This window comes from Rousettus aegyptiacus, unplaced genomic scaffold (assembly GCF_014176215.1).
Source record: "Rousettus aegyptiacus isolate mRouAeg1 unplaced genomic scaffold, mRouAeg1.p scaffold_m13_p_8, whole genome shotgun sequence".
In the NCBI taxonomy this organism is placed as follows: domain Eukaryota; kingdom Metazoa; phylum Chordata; class Mammalia; order Chiroptera; family Pteropodidae; genus Rousettus; species Rousettus aegyptiacus.
Window position 1 is genome coordinate 38,172,694 of NW_023416311.1, and position 25,625 is coordinate 38,198,318.

Sequence of the window (25,625 nt, forward strand, 5' to 3'; positions counted from 1 at the left end):
CAGACCATTGATACCTAGGCAATTCTGTAACCAGAGCATTAACAAAAGCATTAACTGGTAGCTGAGGAGATGGCTTGACTCTCCTAAACAGGAAGCTCGGTATGGCTGAAGGTTACCTCAGGGGATATTTTAAAACACCAAAATAAAAAAGGTGGAAATGCTGACTCTCTGGAGGTGCTGAAATAATGCAGGTGGCGAATTGCTATTAGTTGGGCACAAGAAGAAGGACTGCTAGTGCGAAAATAAAAGCTTTGCAATGTGCTGAAAGGACTCCTGCCTGTATTATAACCAAGGTGAGACCTTTTTTCTTTCTTGGTTAAGATTAAAATTCCACTCCTGTTATTTCAGCTCCCCTTACCTAGAAAAAAAAAAAACTGCAGATAAACTAATAATTTCCATATTATATTGTTATTAGTTCCCATTTATCTTTGACTAAAAAGTATTATAGAAACACATATACATGATACTAAACTACTTCTGGAATGAATAAAAGAAATAATTTCCTTTTAAAGGAACTTAAAATCACTATAACAGTACAATGTATTTACAAAGAAGTAAATTAAAAAACATACATGTTTATTACACATTATATGCCACAATTATAGAACATGTCTAATAAGTAAAAAGTATCTAAAAACATTATACACACGCACACACATACACACACTTATTTTTAAAAGCCATTTACTTACAGAAATTTCAGGATTGGAAAGCTCATATAGAAGTTTCTTGGCATCAATAACTGCTTCATATAATCTCAGATATTGTCCATCACTTGCTACAAAGCATGCACTAGGAGAGTTGCAGTATGCCCCTATAAAGTATTTACAAACATTTAAAATTTAATACTCAAGCAATGTCAGAAAATCTAAATTTATTAAATAATCAGAATGCTTACCTAGACAGAAACTGGGGATAAGAGTGGGCAGCCATGCCACATTGGAAAATGCAGAAACATGAAGAGAATTAATCCGGGCAAGTTCAGAAACACCTCCAGAAAAAGACAATGGCCCAACTGGATCAACTCTCCAAAGAATAAGCTCACTATAAACTGCATTGGGATCCTGAAATGCCACATCATCAGTGCTTTTACTCTGTTGTGCCAACGAACATTCTTCAATATTTACAGCAACATAAGCTTGTTTTTGGTTATCCACATCAGGTGTCCTTAATGCATTATGGTGTGATGTTGTCAACAATAATGGTAATACTGAGTGGCAAGCTAAATCATTAAGATGAAAACGATGACCACAATATCTAGATTTGTGGGAAATACTGAGAACTGTAGAAAAAGCAGATTCCTCGGCAAAACTGACTAGCCACTGATTTAGAGAGCCATCAGCATGCTTTGAAATCATCATAACATTAGGGGTAAAAATACTTAATTTTAAACTATTAGTTGATTTACTGTGACCAGAAGAGATAAGCATCGATGTGGAACGTGTGAGGCTAGATGGTTTTTGTCTCCCTTGCTGAATAGCCAAGTCAACATTCTTGGTACAGGCATACATCACTATGCTTTTACAGAGAGAGTTCGCATCACCAGTAGGGAAAGCAACAGGAATTCTGGAAACAAAGGACACCTAGAATTAAGAAAGTGAGCATTAGAACACGAAATAGTATAAAGCAGCATTAAAAAACAGTACCTGCATTTAACAAGAATCTGTCCAGAAATCATAATAATAGTACCTGTACTTGACGAAACATACCAGGCTGGTACTCATCCAGCCAATCCACATGCCAAACCAGCAAAGAGCCATCCATGGGATGAATGCTGAAAAGCATGTCTGCATTTTTACTCCATTCAGACAGAAGAACTTCAATCTGATGATCAATGGCAGCTGATGGTAATGGTATAAAACTTGAGTTTGGTACCATTTTATCACCACTCAATTCCTTCTTTTCATGATTTATTTTCAGATCATCAACACCATTATCCATTTCTATAAGCAAAAGGTTCATGAACCAAGTAAATATAATTAAGCTATTACTACAAATCAAGAAATATCTTTACAAATGCATTCGAGATGAAAAATATAACAGTTTTCATATAAACAATAAATTAGCTTCCCTTTAAAAATAACTTTGGTCCAGGAATATAAGGCCATTGGAGTTAACTCAGTAATCAGACAGCCTAAAGGACTGAGTCAGTAGATTACTGGTAGGACTAATATGAGACTGAAAAACAGGTAAACTGGTTTCTAAACCCAAATGTACCACAATTAACTAACTACTCAGAGAAGACACACTACTTCTCTGGACCTTAGTTTTGCTTATGGTAAAATGAGGGAGTTGAAACTGGGGCTATAAATCTGGGCTAAATTTTTAAAATATATCCCTAGAATGTAATTTGTACTTGCTTCACAATATCAGATTTATCGAAACCTGAGTGTGCTACACTAGCAATCCTCTAAGTGTATGTACTTGAAACTGATACGACATCTTAAAGAAACCACTTTAAAGAAATACATTTATAATGCCCAATTTCTAGATTTTCTTTAACACAAAGGTAATTAAAAATAAACTGTATACCAACTTAATCCAGCTAAATATATACATTCTGACCTCTATTACAAAACTCCCAACCCCTACAACTATTTAGAAATATAGAGATTTTATTAAAAGGGGCTCTACAGAAATGTTAAGACTGTTGACCAGATTTTAAAAATTAGTCAAGACATACATATTATCACTAAGAAAAATAGCTCAACAGACAATTAGGCACAGGGCACAGAGGCAAACCACAGAAGGGCTTAAATAATTATGTTTCATTTGCTTCAGGAAAATGCCAAGTAAAACCAGATGTCATTTTCCCTACATTGACTGGCAAAAAAGGTAATATAATAAAATAATCCGGTGGTGACAAAAATGTAAAAAAAAGGATATCTGGATATACTTAGAGGGAATATAACCTGGTAAGACATTTCTGGAGGACAATTTGGCAGAAGTTATTGAAATTTAAAATATTTGCACTCTAGTAATTCCACATCTAGAAATCTACATTACAGAAAAATTCGCACAAAATGAAAAGACGTGTCATTGTACCATTATCAATATAGTGAAAACTATTTAAATCTATTTAAATGTCCAACAATAGAGGACATGCTAAAGTTTTCTCTTCACATGGAATACTCAGGAGCTATTAAAAAAAAAAAAAAAAAGATGGAAAAGTTCCTGTTACTGAATTTAAAAAGCAAGTTGTAGAACACTATTTTTGATTAAAAATGAACTCCCATCGAACTGTAAAAAGAAACTGCCTGTTTATAAATATGTTTGTATTAGCATAGAAAAGAATAAGTGTTGAAGGATACTCATCAAATTTAACAATATGGAAACTTTATACCTGTCTGTACTGTGTGATTTTTTTTTTCTAATGAGCATGTACAATCTTGTAATTTAAACAAAACTTTTTTAAAACAAAAATATTTATGAACCACAAACTGTAGCAGAGATGGCTTACTACCCACCACAAATTCATGCGTCCTAGTTTTTAATAAAGAATGGATATCCAGTTAGGGAGTACAGGGGCTCTATGACTAGTGCTTTTCAACAAAATGAAAGTGATATATGCCAATTTTAAGTCAAGGAAGTTGAGAAACAGCTATACTTTCTTTGCTCTCTCTCCTATGACCTGACTAAGGCTAAATGAAGAGGAGTTTAAGGCCTTAGTGCAATGCTTCTGAAATGTACATATACATCACCAGAGGATTTCATTAAACTTTGGATTTTTGTTTAGTAGCTCTGGGTGGAACCTGAGATTGTGCATTTCTAACAAGCTCCCAGGTAATGCCAATGCTGCATGGTCACAGACAGTCCTTTAAGTAGCAAGGCCTTAAGCTGGCAGAAGCATAAGTATGGAGAATCCTGAGTCCTTCTATCATCATGTGAAAGAAAGCTACCTGGAACAGGAACATCTACACTGAATTATTAAATGAGCTAGTCCAAATTTGTATTATGCCCTTGCAACTTTGAAGCTTATTTCTGACCCTAATTTAAAAATCTTCACTATTTGGAACAAAACTGTACATTTTTTATACTTCTTAAAGCTTTACCTTCATCAGATTTTACATCCGCATGATTAGAGTCTTCTACACTGGTCTCGGAAGATGGTTGTTCAAAACTTTTTCTAAGTTGCTGTATAAAAACTTCCATGGACAAAGTAAAATGCAATTCTTTATTGTTTAGCCAGTGAACCACAAAAGGTCCACTCTGCTCTTCATTTTCACTTAGACTTAGAGATGTAATAGAAGGAAGAAGTGGAATGTCTGTGAAGAACAACAACAAAAACACAATTAAAATTTCTATCATTCTAGCACACAAAGCATCCAGGTCTTATAATTTTATTATTGACTATTATATTTATCTTTAAATCTCTGTAATACATTTTATTTGACCTATAAGACTCCCAATATAATGTCTGCTGCAATTATTATTAATGATAATATATTTAAATGGTAAACTTAACATATCTATTATAAAGGAGGTAAAATTATACATTTTATGTCATATAGTATAACATATATACATACATATGTTTTAATTCTAAAAAATATTCTCATTAAGAAATGTCTATAATTTATAGACATCTTAATAGAAAAGTCTTAATCTATACATAAACTTTTCCTTTATACATTAACTTTACCATGAAAAATTCTCTTATCATGATGTCAAAGGAACCAGTGATTTATCTCAATGGCAACAACTTTCGTAGTACACTGACATTTATCTTTTTTAATGACCTAGCCATCGAATTCTAAGATAAGACATGCTTATTTATTAGCATAAAGGTTTAATTTGGAAAGTCAAACTGAGGTTTCCTTCTGATACTCAAGAAAAGCATTCAAGACAAACCAACTCAGCTAAAAAAAATTGTTCCCTGGTATTACTTTTGATATAACTGCTAAATTGAGTATATTGAAGTACAAATTCAGAGTAGTTTGTGGCAAATGATAATCTTTAATTAACAGAGGGGAAGAAAAATTTGTCTATCATATTAAATCAAATCTAAATCTAGATCATGATGTTATCTGCTCAACAGTAAAGGTTGAAATAAATTACGGGAATGTAAACTGATTATACACTTCATCAGAGCAAGGATCGAACCTGTTTTGATCACCACTGTATCTCCAGTTCCTACCACTATCTCCAGTTCCTATACTAGCACAGATAAACACTCAATAAAAGCCCTGTGGTACTGAACTGTCACTTCTATTGTTCCTAAGTAGATACACAATAATGCCAAGGATTGAGAGAGTGCCCCCAAGAATCCTAATGGGTAGGATTTTCTGATTTTTGACTTATATTCAACCAAAAAGAGATCAATAATGCCTCTGGGAAACCACAGGCCTAGTTGTTAAGTATAGAAGAAGGAGGGGCTAATACAGGCTTTCAGCAGAAGCATTCTGGCTAAAAAGAAACTCATTTCTTCTATCTCTTGACCTCACTTAAAGAATCTGATTTAAAAAAAAAAAAAGAATTTGATTAAAGTTATTTTTTATGAGAAATCCTCAAGGAAAGGATATAAGAACTAGAACTGAGAAAACATGCTCTTCATGAACTCCTCTCCTGTATCTATTTCTATTTTTGATGGACAAATAAGTGAAGCCAAATCTGAGAGTTAGGCCTTAAGTAAGAAATCGATCATCCAGATCTAATTTTGGGAAAGGAATTCTCCATAGAGTTTAATCTACCAACTAGTAATATTCTTTTGCTTTGATTCACTCTATATGTATGGATTTTCCTTAGGGGCCTACAATCTAAAGAAAGGTTTTAGAGCTTTCCTTATTGAAAGGTAATTAAGGAGATGCTATATTGGAATTTAGGGTTTCCATTACTGTAATCCCTCAACCTTTTCCATTAAAGTGGGAATTCACGCTTTCTATATGCTCAAAATATTGTCCTTTACTCAGCAGAGACTCAAACTTATTTTACTGACCTTAGAGTTGCCTCTGGATATTATAATCTGTCAATGTATATATTTTTATAAAGGTAATGGTATTTCCCAAGCCTATATATGTTTTTTAATACATATAATTCAATATTCTCCCCTTCACATTTTATTCACTCAAGGATTCTTTTAGCGCTGGCATTGGTGTCTACCAAATCAAAGCTAAAAGAATCAGCAAATATTCATCATTCGTACCACAGTATCTCTACACTTTACCTTATCAGAGCACTTATCACTTTGATTCAAGTAACTAATGGACCATATTTATCACTATGTTTAAAGAATGCATTAAAGTAAATCCAGTTTATTATATGGAAATAGGTGATGCTAAATGTAAGAATATCCCAAAATATACAAAAATTCATGAATAGTAGTTATCTTCTGGGGAGAAGAATTAGGGTGGAATACAGGTGAAAAAAGGATTTTACTTTTCACTTTCTGTACAGATAGCGGTAATGTATGCAAATATCGTTTTTTTCCCCCAGTAATATTCGAAGATTATACTTTAAATGCCCTGTGATCACTTGGTTTTTTAACTCACAAATACTAATTACTAAAATGATGAGTAATTATTCTTCAAATTAACAGATACATATATTCTAGGTCTGTCAATCTAATAGTGCATATTTAACTACAGAGATAAGTTTCTTAATTCTTCCAGTTATAAGTTCCACATATTTCTGTCATATTTTTGTAATGGTTCTAAAGATCATGTACTAAATTCATTAGTTTTAACGGCTATACAATAATTATAAAATACTACTCTGTGGTGTTAACCTCTGTTAAGGATTAGCTAAAAACTCAACTTGTGAATATACTAATAAAGAATCTCAATGATTTATCAAGATATTAAATCACAAACCAAATCATAGCCTTAAAAAGCAAACAAATAAACAAAAATCTCTTTTTATATAACCAGTGAGCTAGTTATAATGAAAAGTTAACTAAGAAAGTCAGCTCCAATTTCACCTATTTATAAATTAAAAGTATAACTTATTTGTTATAAAATCAATCTACTCAATTTCAAAACACATTTTGAACAATGCTTTATTACCTGTAGCTGGGTTGATGCTGGCTGCAATATGAAAGTGGCAAAGTGCATTGGCATGCAGTGGAGCATTCCGGTGGACGTGATGAGGATCTTGCTGATGTGGCAGGTATCCAGTATGTGCTACAAGTGCAAGTGATCTCCTCCGACCTCTACGAAAATGTCTCAGATTTACCTGTGTGAATTAACAAAGTAAAACTAATGCCAATGTTGTCATAAGCATATATGTACGGGTATATGTGTAGGTAACATAGTGACAGACATTACAGATATTCTACTTCGGATAAGTTTATATATACGAATATCTTTCAGTATTTTTGTACATCAAATATGAAACCTAAAGAAGCTTAGAACTCAAACTGTGGATGCTTCTTTTAACCATCACACAATATACCGCAATTTTTTTTGGTTTACTTTTCTATTAATTTCCTGAACTAAAAAAAATTTACAATAATGTGTCTATGGACAACAATGTTTCTATTTATACTGTTCTCTTTGTATCCGCAGCTTACTCCCTATGACCACAAACATTAGATAATATTGCCATAATAAGTTAGGGTGGTATTGCATAATTTGCAAAGCATTTTCAGAGATCATCTCATTTGACACATAAAGTAGACATTGAAAATATTGTTATTCTCATATTTCATACAATAAAACAGTTTATACAGAACCAAACATCACCTAAAAGCAGAAAAGAACCTTCAGATTTTTAGACACGGACTTTTTCAACTATAATTACACATAACTATTCTATCAGTTGTTGACTCTCCATGCATCATATATTTAATTATATTCTGAGCTATCAGAACACTATATAAATTTGAAAAGTAGTTGTTCCATAATTGTACAAAGCATTCAAAGATAAATCATTTTTAGATTACTTTCTCTTTTCAATACTAAGAAAATAATAGTAATCTGGTACTATTGGTCTATGTTTGATTAGTACAAGTATCAAAAATTGACTTTTACTTCCCACATTATTTAGTAAATACTCCAACTTCTGGGGAGTTCTAAAGGTAACAAATGTAGAACAGAATCTGATAAATTACTCTAATCATTCCTGTAATTAAGACAGGACAAAACACTATAATACTCTAAAGAAAAAATAGCATTAAACAGTCACATCTTTGCATTCTCAGATGTCAATTTCTGTTATTTTAGCTAAGACAAGTGTATGTATCCTTTTATTATCAGTTAACCTAAGATTGACTTCATCATTATTAGTTTTTTGTTCCAGACAAAAATTTTAAGAATATTTTTTGAACCAAATAAAACTGAAAATTACTTTAAATATCAGGGACAATGTTATTAAAAAGGCAATATATAAAAGGTTTTAAAATTTGTAGAAAATAACATCTAACAAAAACACTCACATCTAAAGTGTTTTGAACTCGTTCTTTACTGGAAGCATTTCTTTCAAAGTTATTTGTCAAATTAATTGGTTCAGTCCAATGGTTGCTGTCACCTCCATATAGCAAACAATCATTTGGTAAAAATGTCTCTACCCAAAGACGACACACATTATCTTTGCAGCAAGTCAAAAGTACATTACATACAGAAGCCCTAAGGAATAAGAAAATGTTAGAAGCAAAAATATAAATGTTACACAGTATCACATTCTATAATACTTCTATAATGCACACACTAAGGTAGTGATGAAGAAAACATCAATATACATTTATGTAACATATTTAGTCAAAACCATTATAATTGAGTATTTGATTTCATACATAAAATGCTTGTTAACCTATTTTTGTTTCTGCCTAGAATTTGGTAGTTCTGGTTTCAATAATCTAAGATTCTCCTTACCTCTAAAGAATAAAGACTGAAATCATGTCATAATCCCTCAGTTAATAACCAAGAAAAAAACCGATATCTATTAAATTTGTTTGCTTTATTCAGTGGATGGTTATTTGAATTATTTCACAATGCTTTCTTTCTACTTTCTATAAAGGCGCTTGCACACTGGTCACTAGCAAGCTATCGTATCTATTTAGTACACTTATTCCCTCCTTACCTAACATATTCCAAAAGCAGTAAAGTACAAGAACAGAAAATTCATGATTAAATAGGTAATGGCCACCTCCTTCCTTAATCATTCTTGTCTTTCAGTGAATTGACTGTCTTGCTACCCCACAGAAAAAAAGCAAAACCAATTATGCACATATTAATAAACTCCGTAAGCATCAAGAGTTCAAAGGTTAAAACCCTATCAAGAAAGACTACCTCCTATCAAGGAAACTCAGTAAATTTAGAAAAAAAAGAAAAGAAAAAAAAAAGAAGTCAAAATAGCCTGTAACAGACACTCAAACATATGTGATTAGAAAAGAACAATCAATAGAAAGCTTCTATCAAGTAACTAAGTAAGTTAAACAAAGAAAAAATATCAAAATATTCTGCAGCAGTCACTTTGTTAAACATATCTACTTGATTAAAAAAAGAACAGCAAAGAGGAAGAAAATTAAAAACATGTTTTGTCTTGGTTGTTCTCCTCTTCGGCTTTCCTCTGTTCTCTTACCTCTCTCCTTCCCACCTTCTTTCCCTTCTTTCTCTATCTACTCCCTTGCCACCCACTGTCTGAGCTTCTCTCCCTTAATTTTCTGCTTCTCAGCATCTCCACATCACCCTTACTTACCACCTCTCCTCCCTCTATCTCTCACCTCCCCACTTCCTAAGGCTGCTCCTTTTTTCCTTTCCAAACTCCATTTCTCCTCCCTTTCCCCATCCTCATGCCTATCCCATCTCCTTCATTTTTTTCTCCCTCTTTTTTTCTCTATTCCCTTCTGCCCTTCTCCTAATTTCTCTCTAGTAAATTCACACACACAGGCACTGGCGATGAGATTTTAAGTAAGCAAATAGAAGGAAGAGCAAATACGTCAAAAGGCAATACAAAAAATTCAAGATTCATAATGCCAATCAGTAACTGGAAGAATGGAAGGATTACAAAGGAAGAGCAGAAGGTAGGAGACTAGGGCTAAATAGAGAGCAATCTGAAAAGAGGTAAGAACTTAGGCAAGACCAACAAAGCAAGTAAGAAAGGTATATAACTCAGAAGAATGGAGAGGGCTTTATCACTGAAGTGTGGGTGCCCCAAGTGACTTTTATCAGAATACCAGGCCTTACAGACAGTCAGAATAAATAGCTGGCAGGTAATATAAGCAGAGTGGAAGAAATACTCTGATCTGTTTGAGGCATTTCTTTGGCAATAATGCCCTTCCTCACTTTATCAGAGTATCTTATTTTCTCTTCGATGGTATATCATTCACATATAGCCCTCTCCCTCTCCCCTCCACCAAAAAAAGGTATAATCTTATAAAAGGCAACCATGTGATAGGTAAGTGTCTACAACACCTGTCCTATCTTGATGTAACAACATACCAAGACAGCTTTGAAACTAGTTATCTAGAACTAACTTTTGGAAGTTTTTGGAGGATATAACCAAATCTCCCAACCTGTCCTACATTCACCAATTTTTAATTAGTAAAGAAGTATATGTTTATTACAAACACATCTCCATTCTTCTCTCCCAGGCCAATAGACCCTTGTGTAAGTATTATCATTTGGTTGAGCATCTTAATTTTATGTGGGGGTGAAAAAAAAAAAAACTACCAATATGAACCAATGAAGATGCCATAACAGAAAGAGCAACAGTCTTTTATGGCATCTCCCTCATTCTCATTAAAAACGGTCAGCCTTCCCACTACATACCTGTAGGCAGTAGGCAGTTGGGGATTGGGGACCCCTGTATATAGGTTATCTATCTATATAGGCACCCTATATACAGGAGTCCCCAATCCCCAGGCCATGGCCTGTTACATGGCCTGTTAGGAACGAGATCGCAGAGCAGGAGGTGAGCAGCAGGTGAGCAAGAGAAGTTTCATCTGTATTTGCAGCTACTCCCCAGCACTAGCATCACTGCCTCAGCTCCACCTCAGATCATCGAGTATTAGACTCTTATAGGAGCATTGGTCTCTGGTGCCGAAAAGGTTGGGGACTGTTGGTCTATACCACTCTCCCAACAACAGAACCATTACTGTTCCTAGAGTGTCCTAATCCTATGCTTTCCTATATTGGAAAGCTGGGCTAGGGAGAATAGTAACTACTACACTAAAAATTAGCTCAAAAAAATCTAGGTGAAATAATGATGGATACATGTTATTATCCATTTATCCAAACCCAGAGAACGCACAACACTAAGAGTTAACTGTAATATAAACTATGGAATTTAGGTGATAATAATGCGTCAATGTAGGTTCATAAATTCTAACAAATGGGAATGTTGATATTGGGAGAGGCTATGCATGTGTGAGCCCATATAGGCATGAGGGTATATGGGCAATCTCTGTACCTTCTCCTCAATTTTGCTGTGAACTTTAAGATGCTCTAAAGAAAAAAAAAAAAAAAAACTTAAAAAAAATATAGCTATCCTTTGCTGGCTCAGAAGAACAAAACTGAAGTCAACAAATGATCCAGGTATACTACCATACATCAGCTAGAATATCTCAGGTAACGAAAGGGTAAAGGAGAAACTGTATTGCTCCATAGTGTAGCCAAATTGAAAATGGCCTATGGAACAAAAAGGGATTTCTACCTATATTTAGTAATAGGTCTCTATAACGTACTAAGCATAGGCAAAAATTCAAGGGGATATCAAGTGTTCCAAGTACTACAGGAAAGAAAGGAAGGACTAACAGGTATACCTGTGCATACACGTGTAGATTAAACTAATACCTAGTTTAGAGCATCATAATATATTAATCCACTATCTTTTCCTCAAAGATGCTAGGTATAATTAAAGATATGTTTGAGGCCTCAAGGTATGCCCTTTCAAAAAAGCTGGGTTTTTTGTTTGTTTGTTTGTTTAACCAGAGGAGATACACATAGAAGGTACAAGATGAGGGAGTGAAATGTGAAAAAGTCCATGTAAATGGCAACAGGGAGAATGACTAAGAGATAAAAGAATTGGATACAAAACAGAGAAGAAAAAGATGGACAACTCTTGTCAATTAAAGATATCTGATAGAAAGCAAATATTCCTTTCATATGGCTCTCCTCTTTGGTGTCAATCATAGCTGACCTGTGGCCAGAGGGTTGCCAGCCAGGGACTATCTAATATTAACAGTTCTATAGCTATGGATTCTCAAAATAGGAAAAGCAATCAAAGCAATCAAAGTCACAAAAATGATGTTCTATTAATACATGGGAAAAATTACTAATCCACTGACCTAGGCATATATTTGCTTGTTTTACGCCAGGAAAATCCATTTACAGCTCGAGGATGGGCCAGATATACAAAAGAAAAGTCAATTTCTCCTTGAGATTGTTTTTCTGAACTTTTATCTGGAGAAGTAACAGCTGTCCGCCAGTTTTCTACATTATACCATACCTTTAAAAGGCAGTCATCCTAAAAGGGAAAAAAAAAAAAAGACAAAACAAAAACAGAAAAACATCCACATCAGAATTAAAGATTAAGCCAAATAGCAAAAGTAAGATTTTTCTCCCCAGTCACAGAAATTTAGGGAAAGGAGAGCAGGTTGAACATTGAGGAACTGAGAAGAAAATCTCTAATTCTGATACTTTTCTATTAGCACTCCTTAATTGTGCTTTGAGAATTAAGGTGTGTGAATGCGTGTATTTTGCAAGAGTTGGTTCAAGGAAAATTCTAGTTATCATATACTACAGAAAATGGAGTCATTCAGGAAAGACTGAAAGATGAAGTTAAGGGTCCTTTTTTCCCATTTAGCCAAATATCAAATAAGAAAGTATTATCACTAGCAGACTTAAAAAAAAAAAAAAAGACTGCTAATTTTTGAAAACAAGTTTTCATGAATTATATAAATGTTCAAAGAAAATGTTGAAGATAATCATAAGCAGTGAACTACTACTACTATACAAAATAATCTAAGTACAATCAAAATTGCATCTCATAATTTGGGAAGAGAACAAGGAAGACTAAAATGTACCAGGTTTTGCTTTTAAGCTAGAATTGTATTCTCACATGTAAACTCAATCAGAATAAACAGATCAACTTCACTCCTAAAAAAACCTCACTGAAGATTTAGGGTGTTTCACATTCTTAATCTGAAGAAGACTTTGAGCCATGAGAACAGTAACTTCAAACTATTAGCTGTGCATTAACTACTCTGTGAACCAATAAATTAAAAATAATTTCAAGGAAATACTCTGTTCTGAGATCAACAAAGAAAATGGTTACAAATGTCCTTCTAGAAAGTCTGTAAATTCTTATATCTTATAAACAGCCTAATATATCTGTCAGTTTAAATATAAATAGTTGCAATAAAAGTTTATTGATAGTACATTACATGTGAGACATTTTACATATCTTTTACATACCAATCACTTTACATACACTGTCTAAATCCTATGATGAATGACCTATGAGGTAGGTGTTATTATCTTCAATTTACACATGAAAAAACCAAGGCTCAGGGATTAACTACTTACCCAATATCAAAAAGTTGGTAAAGGCAGATTTAGGCCCAGGTTGCCTTTAAGTGTATGTTGCTTCAATTATACCATGCTGCTTTATAACACAATAATATTGTGCCAATTTTTGCTATTTAACATTTTTAACAGAACATTGTTTCAACTTATATAAATAAAAGAATAAGCCTGGTTAATGTTTTTGAAGTTTCAAAATAAACCATAAACACAATCTGACAATAGCATTTTAACAAATTACCTTCCCAGCAGTGGCAAAAAATTCTCCATCTGGTGAAAATTTCATTAAATGAATTTGGGAGGCAGTTCTGTAAATTAAACAGATAAGGAATAATTTCCAAGGAAATTCACATAAATGAGAATGTAAATATGACTTTGCTAAACTATATTCAACAATTTCTTCGAATAAAACTTTCTGATAACACGTTTCACACTTACTGTTAAGTATACCTTATAAATACAAATTTTAAAACATAAAACTTTAAGTATAGAAATAATTTTTATGTAAAAATACCATGCATAAGAATTATGTGAGAAATGACTCGTCAGCTTTAAGACAAGAGTTATAGCTCTCACTCCCTTAGAATGTGAAGAAAGAATGGTTTTATTTTTTAATATGGAAATCTAATTTCCAGAGCCACAGATATCTGTATTCCAACATATATTTTCATAAACAAACCAATATTTTAAAATGAATTTTACCTTAAGGTTGGTTGCATTTGACTTACTAAAGATTATGTGTGGGTTAATGGCAATTCCGGACTCAGCTTGCCAGCTTCACATATATACTTGGTGAATACTTGCCTTTTTTTTCTCCAAGGAGCTTTGGCACACTTCCCTTCACTGCCTTCCCTTCTGGCTGCCCATATATGCTGATCTCAAGACACCTTTCACTATTTTTGCTTTCCTTTTTTTTTTTACCCAAGTTCATGCTTAGATAGATTCATCCTAAATTCATTTGCAAAGCAAGACAAAAACATATTCTGCCATAGTCCATTTTGAATAAAAGAACTTTTTCCCTAATATTAAATGTATTAAATAAATAATAGATAATATTGATACAGATGGGTAAAAAGAAAATCAAATTATCTATAGTTTCGCCAATACCATGATTCCCAGGCAAAACTAGTCTAAACATTTTAATGCACAGACTTCCTAGACCCCTCTCTCTATTCTTTTTCCATCTACTGTCTATGGGAGGGCGTAGGAGAGGAGGGGATAGAAACTAAGGTCCTAGTTACAATTTGCTTTGTAACATTTATTTATTTAAATATATGTTATGAACATTTATGTATATCGATGTGTTTAGATCTGCATTATTTTACTGGCTTATGGTGTTCTATTACACATATATGCAATGATTTAAAATAATTTAGTAATTTGCTGCTGTTTTCTCAATTTCACTGCTACAAAAAAAGGGAGGCATGCGATGAACATTCTTGCACATACATTTTTATGCATCTGATTAATGCTAAGGATGTCCTCAAGACAAATGATTAAAAATGCCTGGTCTCCATGATTGTGACCTTGTCGCACCTAAAATCTTTTCTCTAAATAGCAGCTAAAGCAGACCTTTTAAAATGCAATAAAAAATAAAATAAAAAATAAAAGGCAATCAGATCTCGACACACCCTCTGCTCAAAACCCCAACAGATTCCCAAATCAGAATAAAAGGTGAAAAGTCTCACAATAATTTATAAGCTGACTCCTGACTCTGATCATTTCTATCACTCCTCACCTTATTCACTTCACTCCAGCAATAAGCTAAGCACACTCTTACCTCAGAGTCTTTGTACTTGATGTTCTCTCTGCCTATAATAATCTTCTCCCACAACTATGCACACATGGCTTACTATCTCACTTTCTTCAGGTCTACACTCAAACATCACCTCTACTCTTCTTTTTACCCTACTTACTTTTTCTCTATCATACTTACTGATCTTCATCTAACATGTATAACCAGTGTTTTAAATTTTTGCCTATACTTAGTAAGTTATAGAGACCTATTACTTAAGTTCAGTTAGTGTGATTGATCTTCAGCTGATCCTAAACTGAAACTTTGCATAGTTTCTTAGTTTCATGTAAGCTATTCTGCTTACTTAAATAACAAACCATCTCAAATAAATTATTAATATGTCTAATCAAAGTTATTACTGAATACTTTGATCTTGATTTAACTTAAGGTTCTTTCCATCTCCCATATAAATGAAACACATTTCAAATTCTCAGTTTAACCCATGGAAGCCCCTTAGTAGATCTGCAGTGAAGGCAATGTAAAACTTTGCTGCTCTTCTCTGTCCAACTTTACATGAAAAGCCTCCAAAACAAAACCATGGATGGCTCTTTCTAAGGAACTATCTTTACAAAATCCTATTTTTTCTCCACACTTTAACCCTTTTTAATTCCCATGATCTAGCTGAAGGATACAGAATACCTGGAACCAACTCATTTGAAATCTCTGTAAATTCTATTCGTAGAAGGTCTGGGGTACTCAGTTTAGTATCTGACATATATCTTATTACTGCTTCATATAAAACTGACTCAGCGAGAATGGCATTTAACATTCTGTCATGCAAGTTCACTGGCTTATTGCCTATCTTCCCCAATCTAGTCACTGCTTTATTCCAAGCACTTTATCACTGCCTGGAACATAATGAGCACTCAATAAATATTTGTTGAATGAACAAAACTTAAAATTGCTATTATAAAATATGAAAAAATTATGCCTGGTAATTTGTACTTCCAAAATGCTCTCTAGAGAGATAATACCAATTACACTCTCTTATTTACTGTATATAGCAGTACCTGTTTCTGTTTCTCCACACACTCACTAGTAATTGACATTATTCATCCTCTTCTGGGTTTTGAGTGAGGTCAATCCAATGCTTATTTTTCATCTATTCTACCATTTAAAATGGTTCTCTTTATTGGCCATTTTTGTTCACTAATGAGAGTATTTGTTTTTCTAATTAATTTTTAAGATCTCCTTTTTTAAAAGGCATTAACTCAAAATTGCAAATACTTCCTCTCAAGTTTTTGTTTCTTTTCCTTATGGTCCTTTTGATTCATAGAAATTTCTTATGGATATAGTCAAGACTATCAATTTTTTCTTTTCCTTTCCTTTCAGTTTCTAGTTTTAGTGACATACTTAAAAAGTCTTTCCCTAACTTTTCATCTGATGGCAATAAAATATAAATAACAAATATTACCCAAATATGTAATTTTAAATTTCCTAGCAGCCACATTTAAAAAGGTAAAAACAGGTGAAATATTTATGTAAGCTAACATATCAATATCATTTCTTATCAATAAAAAAACTAATAGGACATTTTACATTTTTTTTGTGTTGTTTTGAAATCCAGTGTGTATCTTATACTTACAGCACATCTCAATTCAGACTAGCACATTTCAAGTGCTCTACAGTGGTATGTGGCTAGTTGCCACCATACTGGACATTGTAGCTCTAAAAATATAAAAATCCACCTATATTTTCTTCTAATATTTGTTTCACTGCACAGAAATTCATTTTTTCCTTCCTCTGACATTTATTTTGGTGCCAGGTATAAAAGAGACTCTAACTTCATTTTCTCTTCCACACAGCTAGCAAGTCTGCCCTCCTGATGGACCCTAATCTATCTTTTCCTATATCAACAACAAGCTGCTTGCTCAGCTATAGCTTTAGAATTCATTTTCCTATCTTGTATGTCGTTGTTCTTTTTTATCTTTCAGAATTTTCCTACATTTGTCATTTTAAATGAAGTTTAGAACTATGTTCAAAAGTAGAAATTCCAATGGAATTCTGACAAGAAGTATTCTCAATATATACATTAATATGGGAAAAATATACTTCTTCACAATAACAAAACTTTCATTCAAAAGCATGAAAGGTGTCTCTTTCTTCTTCTGTACAATTTAGCAAAGTTCTATTTAATGATCTTCAATATAGGCCTTACACATTTCTTATCTTTCTTTGTAGCTATTTTATTTAACGATTTAAAAAATTTATAGATGGGAAATGGTGAATCTTCTGTATGTATGAAAAGGCATGCCACAAAATAAAAAAAAATCAATACTTTATGTTAATGTAGCTTTACAAAATAAAAAGCATTTATAATACAATAAAATCACACATAACAGGTGTGTCAATTAAATCCTCTAATTAATTGCTTACTTGCAATGCCAAATGCATCTCCAACCCCCAAAGTTAAGATCAGTTTTATCTCGAGTTTCTTCTTCAGTTGGCTTCTCCAAGTCAGCACTGGACCAGAGTTGCAAACAGCTAGAACCAGTTAAAAGGCGATTGCCTAAAAAATATATATTATTCACCATTTATTATTTAGGTATTTAATTAGTGAGTTAAGTTACCTACTCAATAGTGTCATACAATACTATAAAGATAAAACAACTTCTAAAAAAGTCAAATAACAAAAAGAGATTTGAAGGAAGGGAGAGTAAAGCTGTTATTTTAATTTTGTTGAACCTTGGGGGAAAAAAAGATTTTATAATCTCTCATTCAGTAAACGTTTAATAAGCATCTTCTTTGTACCAGGCACTATGCTAGACGTGGGGGATACAATGACAAAACACTGTCATTTTTCATGATGAGTTCACATTCCAGTAGAGAAATATTATAAACAGAGCCATGAAAGTATGTGCGTTCAAATATATCCTCAAGAATGCCTTGTAATCTGGTATGGTTAAGGAATAAGGTGCACAGTAGACCTGGAAAAACAAATTAAGATTAGAAAAATTCTGAGGTCAGATTATGAAACATTTTTGACATTCATAACGAGTTTAGAGTTTGTTATAGGTAGTTAGAAGTTTCAAATTTTTAAGTGGAGGATAGGGGTCTAATTAGTGGATCATTATTTTAGAATAAGTGGTCTCAGCTGGGGGAGAGTGTCAACAGAAAGACTTGAAGAGACATGAACCTCCCTTCAATAAGATATGCAAAATTATATGTATAGAATATGCATTTTTCTAAAGAGATATTCTATAATTTTCACCATACTTTCAAAGATTCTAGTTCACAAAGTGTAAAGATCCTTTTTAGAAACTATCTCTAGAGACAGACAAAATTAGAAAAAACATAAGACAGAGAAACTTGGTTAACTGACTTTAATAATATAGATGGGAAATCATGAGGGTCTGAATCAAATATTAAAGTTAAAATGAAAGATTTGAAAGCCATTTTAAAAAGCAAAAATTTTAAGGCTTGACACCAACTAAAATAAAAAACAGGGACATATGAGAGGTTTCAAGGCATGGTAATTTTATGGTATGGTAACTGAGTAGAAAATTGTGCTATCGTCCAAAGAAGATAGAGAAAATTTTGGTCAAAAGCTAACAATAAATAAGGCATTTGCCTTGGCAATTAAGGACTATGGATTGATGTCTCTCTGGAAAGATCATTTTATTTCTAAAGGAAAGTGAGCCTATGGCAAAATGCAGACTTTACATCAGAAATCCCTGTGTCTAAATCCCAAATAAGTCATTTAATTAGCTATGTATATTTATTTGGGCAACCTGAACCTCTATTTTCTCATTTATAAAATTAAAAATTTGCAGAGTGTTGCGGTATTAGCTATAATATGTATGATATATTTAGCATAGGCTAGGCACTTAGCAGAAATTTAATAAATAATAGCTAGGTAGAAAGTCTCACATAAAAACAACCCGGAAAGTACTCGAGACATTCCATGTAAATATGATCATTATTTCACTGTTTAGCTTACCAACAGACACAAGTTTTCTTTTCTTTCTTTGAGATATAATTGACATATAGTATTATATTAGTTTTAGGTATACAACCTAATAATTCGATATTTGAATATATTGGAAAATGACCACTACAATAAATCTAGCTAACATCTATTACCTCACATGGTTACCATTTTTTTCCTTATAACTTTGAAGATCTATTCTCTTAGCAACTTTCAAATATGCAATATAGTATCATTAACTGTAGTTGCTATGCTATACATTTTGTCCCCAGGACTTATTTATTTTATAACTGGAAGTTTGCACCTTTTGACCACTATCATCTATACTGCCCACTCCCCACTTCCTATCTCTGGCAACCGCCAATCTGTTCTCTGATCTATGAGTTTGGTTATTATAAGTTTTCTTTTCTTAAACATGAACTGAAAATAAAATTATCCTATGAAGGATTAAGAATTTAATACAAAATTCCATAAGGTATGGTATAAAAATTCATATGAACACAAAAAATAGAGGTGTAGGTATTAAAAAAGGAAAAAAGTACAAAGTATAAAATAGATAATAAGCAAGACGCAATAGTGGGTTTAGAGATAACATAAAAGCACTATAGCTAGTTTACTAACACCATCTGAAAAAAAATTATATTCCAATAGCTGGCATATAAATATGTAAACATTGATCAAAACCAAAATACTAATATTTCACATAAATATTTAAAATCCTTTTATAAATAATACAAATTTCAATTGCCTAAGTAATAATATACTAAGTTCCCAAATATTTATTACAGTAATAATCTATTCTTCAACCATAACACTAAATTTTAAACTTTTCAATAAAAAGAAAGTAAATGTTTATGTAAATTTTAACTCGCAGTTAAAAATATAACAATACTGAGCTGCTATCAATTCACTACTAGATATGTTAAGAAAATAAGTATCTTTCAATACTACTCTGTAATCATGATTTTAGAGGAATGTAACATTAATACTATCCTTGGAAGCATTAGTACTGACAGAACACAGACACAGAAATCCCAAGCAACTACTATGTCATTACTAAAGAAATATCACTCAATTCAAATAAAATTTTTATTTGCAGTTATTAATATGACAATTCAAGTAGCCAGTTCACTTGCTAAAAATATTTCTATCATTTACCAAATACTTTCATATATACTGCCATATCTCATCATTAAAAAAGTATCTTGTGAAATAGATATCATCTTAATTTAGAAGTGGGTTGACCATTCTTAGTCTGTTAAATTATCTGTTTATGACCACAAAACCTGTCGTCAAATATCTGAACATTTATTGAGAGCTTAATATATGACATGGCCCTAAAGATAAATAAAATAATAAACAAAATTGAATTTCAGCCCTTATTTAATAAAAAAAAGTCTAAACAAATAATTACAATAAATTGTAGTGCTATAATAGAGTAACCATATAATTAATCATCTAAATAGGAACACTTGTGAGAGCAGAAAGTAACACATTAATGAGGACAACAGGCATAAACTGGGACATAAGTCACCCTATAAATTGTAGAGTTATATACAAAGTGCTGTACTAAATGCCAAATTTGAACCCAGGTCTGATCTCTTTTCAATACATCATAAAAACATACATGTAGGCTACCAGCATAAGCATCAATCCAACAATCTTATGAGAAGAAATAATCTCAAATCTTTTTCACTCTCTATAATTTCTAAAAGTTCTGAAATTTGTGTTCTAAATTAACATTTTGTCCTCAGCATCTACTATATTAAAATTAAAACTATTATATTTCATCTACTATATTAAAATTGAAACTATCTTACCTAGCTAACCATCTAGGTCTATGTTCCAAAGATAACTTCTTTCTTATATTCTATATTAAAATTTCTATCTATTGCATATTGCTATATGATATACAAGCATCTCAAATTCCACACGACCACACAAAACCTATGTTCTGCTCTAAATCCTACATATCACTCTTCCTATATTCACAGAATCCTTAAAGTAATCTGAAATCGGTTGTCAAGTAATGTCAATTCTATTGCCTAAATGTATCTCTTTTTATTATTCATTCAATATTAATCTAGTACCTACCATGTTAAAGGCACTGAAACAAGTTCTTATTTCTCATTCAGACTCCTGTGAATGCATACTTTCAAAAGGAAATTATAATTATAAATAATATAATATTTATCCTCCTATTCCTCTTATCTCTGATCTAACTCAAATGCTACCAGAAAATCTTACAAACCAATTGTCACTAGCCACTTTCAAAAATCTGCAATACTTTCTAAACAATTAAAAAGAATTAAATTCAAAACTCTTAGCATAAAAAAAAAATACTTAGCATGACTGCAAAGGCCTTCTATAACATGCTGCAATCTTCTCTCCTCATTACTAGAATTTATGTTACACTTTCTTTGTGCCTTTGCTCACTGAGGTAGACTGGTAAAAATGGTTTTGGGATGGTTTTTAAAAGCAGAAATAGATAACTGATACATATATACATGACTCTTGTTAGAATTCACATCTTTTTCCCTCCGCCATCTATCTATGCTCAGGTCAAAAGGCTCCCCTTAAAAGCTATTCAGAAGGAATTAATGTTGCCTTTCCAAAACAACAGGTATTCCTACCATAGCTGGACACAATACATGCATTTCTTCATTTCAGCAGGAGCTCTAAAAGAGCACAATCTGTTTTACTTACTTTTGTGTTCCCACAAGCTCGCACTAAGCAGAACTGAAACACATGAAAGTAATAAAAGCAATAGCCTAGACAAGTGATTTCATTTCCGTTAACTCTGCTTCTATTCTTACCTGCAGGATCCCAAGTTATATTGTGTGCTATTGATTCCAGAAAAAATTGACCACTTTTCTGCCACTGACTATATAATTCCTAAAATTAAAAAAAAAAAAATACTCATTTATCCAATATTATTGGCATCTTTTCTCTGTGAAATGTATATAGTCATGCTTATTATTCTCATTAACACAGGCAGTCTTTTTTTTTTTTTTTGGTATAACTGACCATGCAGTCATTTTTAAGGAGAACAAAATGCTCAATTCTGTCAAAAAATAAATAAATAAATAATAAGGAATATGTGATAGAGGAGACCGTGAGAATATCCATTCAGGAAGTCCAAAAGTCTGTCTTTAGTACATTTAAACAACCAATAAGTATATGCCACCTTGGACAATATACTTTCTAACCTCATACTTTTGAAATACTTATTATTTATTATTATTGTTACAAAGGTTTAATTTTAAATGTGTCTCTGTGTGTCTTCTATTTGAGGCTTTTTTCTTTTAATGTTTCATCCTCACCCAAGAGCATATTGTATGTGTGAAAATTCAGAATAAGAGAGGTAACACTTCCATTATAATGTATAATTTAAGGTCCTTTCGTTCCTTAAAGCAATATTTTTTAACATTTTTACTTGAAAACCAGTAAGAAATATATTTCACTATACCCAGAATATACATAATATATACATAAATGCAATCATAAATAATCTACCTTATTACATGTGATGTGTTTTAAAATTTTCTATTTCATTTTCTTTTAAATTCAGATTGTGGCCTACTAAATTGATGTCACTAACCTCTAATACACTGAGACCCATAAATACTCTCTTAATGTAGTGGTTCTCATATTTTAGTACAAGAATAGTCCAAAATGTTTATGTAAAATTCAAATTTCCGAGACCCATGTTCAAAGGTTCAGTTTCAAAAGGTCCAGGATGGGGCACAGGAATTTGCACTTTAAACCAACACCCCAGATGATTTTGATACAGTTGGCCTATAGAATATGCTTTTATGAAACACTATCTTATCGGAATGGCTCTCAATCACAGTGCATATGAGAACTCTCCCTAGAAAGAGACATACAAGTGCCTAGGCACAACCCCATACCTACAGATTTAGAAAACCCCAGGGCAGAATCTGGACACATGAATCAGCTAGTGATTCTGAAGTATATCCCTCATTAAGAATCACTGCCTTAAAAGAATACTCTAGAATGTACAAAGAAATGGAAAGAATGTCTTTTTTATGAGGATCTAAAGACTGAGACAATATTCTCTAATTATAGATTTTGTACACCTTCCAAGTCTATGATTTTTCCATTTAATCCAGTTTTCCTCTTATTCATCAAGCTTTTTTTTTCACCCTCTCTGCAAAGTCAGTGCTGCCTACCAAAAAACCTGTCTCTTCTTGAGATTTTGACATTGTTATATTAAGCAATTATCATTAGTATAAGAGCAAACAGGCAAAAACTAAAAATCTCAATTCTACCCTTACTAATAAGGCATTTTAACATACAGATTTTTTAGAAGTGAGTTATTTCGATCGATAAATATTTATTGTATTGAAACATATTGCTCTGGGGGGGGTGACCACCTTTAAAATTTATTTTTAGTTTGGATAATTACTAATTCATAAGGCTATAAAAGCTTCTAGTATTGGCTTCATTAGGTAATATATAAACACAAATAAAAATTAGGAAAGAATTGTGGACTCTCCTTCCATGAAATTTAAAAATGGATTCCAATTAACCCAAGAGAAAATATTTTTCATTAACACAAGGTAGAGAAAAGAATGCTCACACCTAGGAACCAATACAGCTGGGTTTTTAAACTTAGTTCTGTTTCATTGATCAGATCACTTATTTATTTAGGGGCCTCTGCTGCCTTATTTATATGAAAAAAGAAATAATACCTACCAAACTAAAGGGAATTTGTAAGATACCAATAAGCTAAGTGAGAATGAAAACTATTAAAAGACATAAAGGTATGTCTATTATTAAAACACTGTTTAATTCTTTACATTTAACATAGTCTCTGACATCATCTCGTCCTTACAATATCCCAAGAAGAATGAATAGATAGTATTCAATTTCAGAATTGAGCATAGTTTCATAGGGCTCCTTGCTTAAGTCAGCTAAAAAGCTGACTACTAATAAATATTCTTTGGATCACACTATGCTGATCTTCTTTTATATGGTTTAGATCACTAGTTTAATCTTCATTAGAGATAGGTAAAATAACCAGTCTATCATATTTTAAAAAGCATTAAAGCACCCAAGAAATATACTACATAAGCTCCATATTTATAAAGTATTGTTTCAGAACTGTTCCTAAATATACTATCTTTTTTTAAAAAAAAAATTCACTGGTCCATTAACGATTGTATTACATGATATAAAATTAAGTCTTGGAGGTATGTTAAGACTCTGCAATTAAAACATGTAATATAAGAATAAAATACATTAAAATAAAAAGGAAAACTATATGAAAGTGGATAATAAAAACAAAGAATTAAGTGCCACATATGAATGGACAATGGTGTATGCACTAGCAATAAAGTAACTGTCAAACTTAAAGTTGTTGATTCTTCAAATGCTTATATAAAAGAAAAAAAAATCAGAAAAAATATTCAAGACAATTCAGCAGTCCAATTTAATTCTATTTCAATGAAAGATTTAAATATATTTTTAACATAAAAGTGGCATTTAACATGTATCTTTACTTATAATATATGATTTATCCATATTTATTTGATGCTTGCACTGATTTTGTACTCTTAAAAACATCTTTTAATACTCATTTCAATTCCTGAAAGGAAAATGATAAATTACTAACCAAATTTTTCTTTTCCTTTGGTAGGTTAACAGGTTCAAAAACAGAGATAACATTTCCATAGGATGCTGCAATCTTTTAAAAAGAAAAAAAAGAAAAAAACTTAAGGATATGTTAACATGAATCAAAAGATCAAAAGAAATTAATAGTATAACTTAAAATATGCCCACATATACAATTTCATGTACCAATAGTTGAAAAGGTCAAGTTTTAGAGATCGTCATATCTGGATCAGAATATCAGTACATACTATAACTTACTAACTGTGCAACTAACAAGTTAATCTCTTTGAACTTAGTTTATCTGCCTAACATCCTAACAGAATTATTTTGTGAATTGAAATATTTGTAAAATATCTAGTATATCATTATCTATAAGATGCATAGTAAATACTAATTCTTTCTCACATAAGACTATGTATTGATGTATTTCTTCTCAAGTATGGCATTTGACATGACTAAAAATCAGTTTTGGGGTTATCTGTCCTCAAAATTCACAATTCTGTCAGTGTCTATTTAATTTTTAAAAAGTAAAACTTAGATTTACTGCTTTTCAAATTGTCTAAGGGGTATGTTTTTTTCATGTTTAAAATTTACTCTTTAGATGAATGGAGAATAACTCTTCCTAGCTCTGTTCTATAAGGTATCTATTACTAAAGCTTGAGCGAGTCACAAATGAAGAATATTGAAATATCAACAATTGGATGGATGGATGGATGGATGGATGGATGGATGACAGATAAATAGATTGGGAAAGAAAGAATGAATGAATCACAGATAAAAATAAGAATATGTAATCTAGTGAAGA

At 32.1% G+C, this 25,625-nt stretch overlaps 1 protein-coding gene across 10 annotated transcripts in view; it reads right to left on the minus strand.

Annotated features, from left to right (window-relative positions):
• DMXL1 (Dmx like 1) overlaps positions 1-25,625 on the minus strand; it is a 119,234-nt gene that overhangs the window by 77,189 nt on the left and 16,420 nt on the right. For all 10 annotated transcript variants that reach the window (XM_016145319.2, XM_016145317.2, XM_036226275.1 and 7 more), the window contains exons 3-13: positions 24,822-24,893; positions 22,000-22,078; positions 17,632-17,764; positions 13,702-13,768; positions 12,224-12,402; positions 8,372-8,561; positions 7,002-7,170; positions 4,053-4,265; positions 1,690-1,943; positions 899-1,583; positions 693-814 (exon numbers count right to left, since the gene is read on the minus strand). In XM_016145319.2, coding sequence (XP_016000805.2) covers positions 693-814; positions 899-1,583; positions 1,690-1,943; positions 4,053-4,265; positions 7,002-7,170; positions 8,372-8,561; positions 12,224-12,402; positions 13,702-13,768; positions 17,632-17,764; positions 22,000-22,078; positions 24,822-24,893 — 2,163 coding nt within the window. The remainder of the gene's footprint in view (positions 1-692; positions 815-898; positions 1,584-1,689; positions 1,944-4,052; positions 4,266-7,001; positions 7,171-8,371; positions 8,562-12,223; positions 12,403-13,701; positions 13,769-17,631; positions 17,765-21,999; positions 22,079-24,821; positions 24,894-25,625) is intronic.